The 7,298-nt window shown below is 44.3% G+C and overlaps 1 protein-coding gene across 1 annotated transcript in view; it reads right to left on the reverse strand.

The window, feature by feature from the left end:
• Positions 1-6,755, reverse strand: part of PLCXD3 (phosphatidylinositol specific phospholipase C X domain containing 3) — a 170,511-nt gene extending 163,756 nt beyond the window's left edge. The window contains exon 1 of the mRNA XM_068535285.1: positions 6,653-6,755. Coding sequence (XP_068391386.1) covers positions 6,653-6,755 — 103 coding nt within the window. The remainder of the gene's footprint in view (positions 1-6,652) is intronic.
• Between the last annotated feature and the right edge of the window lie 543 nt (positions 6,756-7,298).

Consider the following 7,298-nt stretch of genomic DNA (forward strand, 5'->3'; position numbering starts at 1 on the left):
ACCATCTGTTTCAGTACCTGATCTCCGGAGGTGACTAATCCTGGCAGCTTCTCAAGCATGTTTAACCGTCTCCTCCTGACCCTCTTTCTGACCCATCTTCCTCTCTTAATAGAGCATAATAAAAGCATATGGTGCTGTAGAAAGCTTCTGGTTGCCGAATTTCATTTGAACCATGGTAATTTTCTCTCTCACTTTCCCCTGTCTTCTAGAATATACGATTTTTATAATTTTCTGGTCCCCAATCTTCTGAGACTGATCCTAACCCTACACAGAGAAAGAGAACTAAGAGAATCTATAAGCTTCTTGAGGATAACAAATTCCATGATAGTACCTAGAAGTTCCTTGAGTGCCCATGGGTAATGGTTATGGATAAACCTCATTGGTGGTAATAGGTAAAATTTCCAGATTAACGGAGCTGACCCCTTTAACCAACAATAGTTAAAATGTGTGCATATGTGTGTATGAGATTTAACGTTCTCTTGAAGGCTCAGAGCACATCAATTACTCTATTAATGTTCTTTAAAGCAATGAAGGTGTTAATAATTACCTTAGGTCTATCAGATTATTTGGTTCTATTTACATTGTCCCAGGCTGTTCACTGGGAACAGTATGGACCCAGCTTCTGTTCCTACTCTGGACCTGTCTGGAGGAATGATTAATTAGGTAGCACCAGAGGTCTACTTATAGGAAATATCAAGAAGCTTCTTGGAAAAGAAGTTATCTTAAGAGAAAGTTGATACACCTATGGGCATGCACACACACACATGCACATGCACATGTACATGCAGAGAGTGAATTAACATTGAGAATGATGCAGAGTACAGAATAAAACCTATTGTCCTCCGCCTGGCCCTCATAAACTCATTATTGCTGATGTATGTCACTCAACAGTTTTACTCCTCCTCTTTGTAACTTATTCTTTCTATTTTGATTAGGTAGGGTTGGACTTAAATAGGATACAATAAACTCTAAGCAATGATATGAGAAATCTTCATATGAGTAAAGTGTGTGAGCCTTAACATATAAACGTATCTATTTTAACAACTCGAAGGTTCTTTTTAAAATTTTAACTCTTTTAGAGCACTGATTATGCTAAAATAACTAAAATTCAAGCAAGTGAGTTATAACCACATTTATGCATGTTTCTATTCCATATAAACCATGATTTAAATAAATGAGGTATGGTTTGCAAATACGAAGATTGATCATCTTCTTTCCATCAAAACTCAAGTTACTGTTTACCTTTGTGTTTGAGATCTTTCTGATGCTGATTATTACTACAGTTTGCATTTATGATGCCACTATTACTTCAGAGCAATATTGAAGTTTTAGTTTATAGATAAGGTGAACAAATCTGTGACCTATAAATATAACAAAAGTAGCTGGTCCTGTAACGCACACAAAAAAGTGGGATTAAATAGATAAGAACCAACATGGAGTGTCTCCTAAATTGTCATTAGTGACCACGAGCATCACCAGATGGTCTGATTTTAAGTGCTGTTGACAGCTGGTATCAATGAGCATCAGGACTTTAAGGAAATGAGGGGGAAGATTTTACATTTATCACAGTGACCTAATTTGGACACTTAGGTAGCAATTAAATCACTTTTATTGTGATTTTATTGAACTGTAATGTCAGTTATCAGAAATGTTCCCAACCTGGGCCATTAGCCTTGAGCCAGATATGGGGCTCTGGCTCCAAGCCTGATTGTAAATTTTAACACTCACAGATAGACTGCATGGTCCGTTAGAAAGAACTTAGTCAAAGATGTATATTTAAATTTGGTTCTGCCACTTACATAAAGGTTCCTCTTAGAGATACCCTAAGCAGTGTTTCTCAAACTAAATGGGTATATAAATCACCTGGGGATCTTGTTAAAATGCAGATTGTGATTAAATCGGTCTGAGGGCTGGGGTCCAAGATGCTGCATTTCTACCAAGAACCCACGTATGCCGATGCTGTTGGTCCCTGGATCAACGTTGAGTAGCAAGGCCTGAGGAGACTATTGATAGAACATGTGAAAAGCATGTGTGTTCGTGAGAAAACACTTTGTAAACTGTAAGATGATGGAAGTATCATTTTATATTGATTAGTAAAAGTTGGTGATTCAGTTCAACTCATCAAGAAAGAGCCCCAGTATGATAAAGTATGTTCCAGATATTCAATGTGTTTCTTTTTAGCAAAATCAAAAACAAAACTGGGAATTGGAAAGGCAACACAAGAAAGATAGTCATTCTAAACAATTTTGTTGTTTTTTGATTGCTTTGAAAAATTAACTTCCATATCACTATCAGAACTAAAATGATGAAAAGAAATGTCCTGTTTTTTAAAAGAAACTTGTACAATTAGACCCAGTCCCAGATTTGCTCTGTAGATTGTCTCATCCCAATCAAAATAGAAATAGTAAATTACAAGGAAAAGGAAGATAGTTGGCTCCAGGAACAACAAGAAGAGATCACTGTGAGGGAAGAAATTTAAAACTAATAAAAGCCAACACAAGAACACAGAAACTGGAGCTATATAAACATCTAGTTTCCCTAAGTAAGACTGTTCTTTTTCATTGGTGTTAGCATTTTCTGGAAGAGTGTACAAAATCTACAAGAACAATGATCGATTTCTAAAGCATTTCTGTGTTCCTTATCTAAAGTACAGTCAACAATTCCTGTTCAAGTTTTGATTTGAAAACTGGCAAGGAAGAGACCAAAGAAAGGCATATCACTTCCAGATTGGCAGGTGGCAAGTTTAATAAGCAGGGAACTTACCTAAGAAGCTTGTTTTAAGGCAGCTGCAAGATGACTGGATCTCCGCACCTAGCCGCCAGAATCTTAAAAGTTTATATAGAGGTCTTAAAGAGGATCAGCCGCATACACTGTCCAGATGGTCTCAGTAACACATTGCTCTCTCAAGGCTGCATCCTTGAAAATGGTTCCCACTGTGTGAACAGTGGGCAGAAAGTACATTCCAAGGACAGAGGATGGGGTAAGCAAACTCTGCCCGGGTCCAGCTCGAAGGCCAACTGGTGGTCAACTCAGTAATCAACTCTGACACCAAGGAAACATACACTCTTTCTGAGATTCTAGTCCCACAACATTTTAGCCAGTCTTTCATTATTACATGGTCAATTTACTGTATTATGTGAAGAAGACTTTCATCACATATCAGAAAATACATAACGGACCCCTCCCATGGAGTAAAAACCCTTCCTGATCTTTTCGATTTTGGACAGAATGACTCCCTGTCATAGATCCAGATCACCAACAAATTACCCAGATCAAGCAACGGCTTGCTTGCTCCCATGATGGATCTTTTTACAATGGTTCTGGCAGCACTATGATTATAGAGTTAGAACTCGGCTTCAAAGATGCCGGAAATTCATCAGACTTCACCTGAATTTGATACTTTGTCTCCCTGCTTCCATCCCTGTTTATCCTCTCTCAACTGTTTGTGGTGAGAGGACACATTATTCATAAGCCAAAATGCCAGGATATTGTTAAGCAAACATGTATGAATGAAAACTTAGCTTGGTGTCATCAGAGAGAGGAAGAAAAGACAAATGAGAACGAAATCCGAGTAACTGTCAGTGTGTTACGACACTACCATTCCTTTGAAAAATAAAGTGAAAGTAAAACTACTAATACCGATCACTAATTTAATTCCGTAGGCCAGTCAATACCAAATCATGAGGCCATTTAAACACAAAACAGCCACTGAGAAATTTGGCTGTGAAAGCATTCAAGATGCAGACACTTGAGAAACATTTAAAGATGCCAGAACTGCACACCTGATGGGGAATATCACACACCTGCAGATTGTTCTTTGCACTAGCTCTGGGTAATCCAGATCAGCTGCCCCAGGTGGATGGCTTCATAATTAGACAGCTCTTCAGTCTCCAGTTGCTCCACCTAAGAAAACCTGAAGCTTTGAGGATGACCGAGCAGCCGTTCCCTTCTACAGAAAAACACTTGTGTGGTACATCAGGAGTGGTTTTAAATGGTGGAGATAATTACTTAATTCAAGCTGTAGCAACTGGCCAAGTAAACAAGCAGCAGCCAGGAAGCTATTAGCATGATTTTAAGGCAATTATTCCATTAGTGTTTAATAGTCTCCAATTAGTCTTCCCTGACTATCGAAGTTTGAACGTCTTTTTTTCCTCCAAAAATTCTCGCAAGTTGAGCAACGCGGAAAGGTACCAAGCCCATTTTTAAACCTGGATTTATATGTGCGGATCTGCCAAACGTACATTACAGAATCATGGAGGAATTCAGGCATGTAGATTGGTGAAATAGGGTTTTTTTTTTTTTCTCAGAAGTATCGAGGGTGAGCATGGAAGGCTTTGCAGGGGATCCACTTTGAGTATAAAACTAAGAGGAATGGGGAAAGCAGTGGAAATTCCCACTGCATCCAATGCCATCATCATTATGTCTCTGCTGTAGGACTATCAGAATATCAAAGCCTCTGACCTCAGGTTTTCACTTTGTCCTGTGGAAAGAAAAGAAAATTCATCCTCTTCCTGCTAATGCCTATTTCCTTGTCCTTTCACCCTGATTAGTACTTGTTGTTGCTGAATCATCCAGATACAAACCCCAAAGCATTTCCCTCCAAAATTTCTAGGAGGTTTTTCCTAAGGACCATTTTAACGGTTATATCACTGAACTGATTGTAGGTCATTTCCCTTCACTGAGATGCAATTTTCACATCTGTGAAATGGAGTTAATACTTATCAGCACCGACTGCTTCACAAGGTTTGGGGAAGGATTATGTGATCTGGGTTACATACTAGGGCTTTGAAAAGTGAAGTACTATAAAAAAGTAAGTTAGATTCAGACATGGTATCTTACCATCCCTCAGAACTTGCAGTGTGAACTTGGGCTTTTAACCTCCCTGTGTCTCTGGAGAGTCACCTATCAGGAGGCTGGCAACAGAGTTCTTGCCCTTCTTATCTTTTATGTGAGCACAAATTCTCAGGTGAGACCATGTAAAAGTAACCTTCTACAAACCAAAAAATAAAAAGGAAGGAAGAAAAGAGGATAGGAATGCCTGTGGAAGTGAGAGTGGAATTTTGCCAACACAGTTCTGTGCTTTCTACTGTCTCCTTCAAAAGAGCAATCCTCAGGCTCTCCCAGGGAGCAGGGTAAGTGCAGAGTGGAGAAGCTGTCTTGTTCTTTTCCTTGGAGACACCTGGGCTCTTGGGAAGCTACCTCTTGAAGAAGGACAAAAGTAGACGAACCCTTCCCTTCCAGGGTTGGCTCTCAGAGTGTAGCCTGTGCCTATCATAACCGCCAAACATCCACTTGATGAACGACCATTGATTTAAGTTACTGATCAATTCCAGGGCTACTGGTTAGCGACTCTTGGGATTTTCGAGAAAACCCATCTTTCCCTTTTTTTTTTTTTTTTTTTTTTTAAGTATGATTTCCCCCAGTGGCTGAGAGGGGGCGCCGGCTAGGGCAGATCTAGAGAAGGCAGACCAGAAGGTTGAACTTGATAACACGGCACAGCTTGGGGCAGGGGGTGGACAGCCTGTAGGTATTTTGCCCTCTAGCCGAGTCCTGGAAGGGTCAGGCATCTGCACCCTCAGCCCAAGAGAAAAGTCAACGAAGTATGGCTGTGTCCCCAGCTGTCACCGTGGTACACCGACCTGAAACGACCCTCCCTCCTGCACATCCGAACTAGGGTCTGCTGCGCTCCCGTCCCAAAAACCTGCCCGGTCCTCTGATCCAAGTCGTGCGCGCTATGCTGAAGCCTCTGGATGCCTCCAGTCTCTTCCTCGCTTTGCCCAGGCTTCCGTCCTGCTAGCCTGTCCGGACACCGCCGCAATCATCTTTTTCCTAAGATTTGCCTATTAATCCCACCCCTCCGCCGCAGCTCACGCAGGTTCCCCGGCCCAGCTTCTGTCCCGAACAACAAATGCACGGTCCACGAGGGTTTGCTTTCCTGACCCGCGCGCTGTAGGCTGCTGACAGCCCGTGGACCAAAATGCAGACAGTAGCCACCCGGCCAGGCCCTCTGGGTCCACGCAGATCAGGAAACTGCCCCCTCCGCTCCTCTCCCCTTCCAGCTCCCGGTCAAGGGCAGCGATCACGCCGCCGCCGCCGGTCCCTGAACTTTCATCACTCTTCGGGAAGCGCTTTGTCTCTTTAAAGGAGACTAGGGACGAATATTAATGACTCGGGTAGGTTCTAACAGAGAAATCCACCAGATCCACTTGATTCCGTGACAGGGATGGAGTGGGAGGTCCACGGGCCGGAGCCGAGCCCTTAGGACCGCAGCTCGTTCTCACCGGTCACTATCACCCCACAGCCCCAGAAATCGCCCCCAGCCCCAAGTCTTCGGGGAAAACGTGGCAGGGGGGCACGAGGGGCCGTCCTGGAGCCAAGCCTTTCCCCTGCCCCAGCCCTCTCACACAACCTGCTTCAAAAACCCATGGAAAATCAGTCACCTTGACTCCCCGCGCCACGGTCCCCAGACGTTTGGAAAGCGCCAGGAGCCCGGAGGCTCCCAGGCACGCATTCGCCTGGCCGAGACCCACCCCTGGAGACGAGTTTCCCTCCCGCGGGCATCGTGGCCAGTTACCACTTCGTGGCGGATAAAGCAGGGCGGGGCAGGGGGAGCGGACGCCGGGCGCCCCGTCGGCAGCCTCAGCGCGCCTACCTGGGATGGCTAAATTGGTGAGGGGGACGCTGTGGATGCTCTCGGGCAGAGTTGCCATCCAGTCGGCGAATTTCAGCTCGTTCTTCCCCTGAGACGAGGCCATCGTGCGGTCGCTGCGCCGCGCGCTGGTCCTCGCGCTCCTCGGGCAGGCTGGCAGGCTGCTGCCGCTAATCGAGGGTTTGCTCCGGCCCCGCTAGAGTTTACACTCCGCTGTGCGCCACACCCACAGGATGGCGCAGACACATGCTAATTTGAATAATTATTCAAAACACCCCATGCTCCCTTAGTGCCTCCGCCAGACTCCGCTGGAGCTTTTGTTCCTGACGTCCGCGCTCAGCTTTCTCCTCTCTCCCCGCCCTCCCCGACTCCCTCCTCCTGTCTTATCCCTCCTATGCGTCTCTGTCTTTTCTCGCCATTTCTGCAGCGTTCCTTGGCTTCTTACTAAAAAATTTTTTTTTCCTTTTTCTTTTTTTTTTTTTAACTTGGTTCACACAGCTGCTTTGCCCATGATCTTGCTCGGTCCTTCGATGAGACTTCCTAGTCCTGTTTGTATAAAAGACAATCTTGGGGTTGACCCTAAAATCCTAGTAGACTTTGGGATGCTATCACCTCCTGGGGAGCCGACTCTCCTACTGGCTTTCAGGAC

This window comes from Eschrichtius robustus, chromosome 2 (assembly GCF_028021215.1).
Source record: "Eschrichtius robustus isolate mEscRob2 chromosome 2, mEscRob2.pri, whole genome shotgun sequence".
In the NCBI taxonomy this organism is placed as follows: Eukaryota; Metazoa; Chordata; class Mammalia; order Artiodactyla; family Eschrichtiidae; genus Eschrichtius; species Eschrichtius robustus.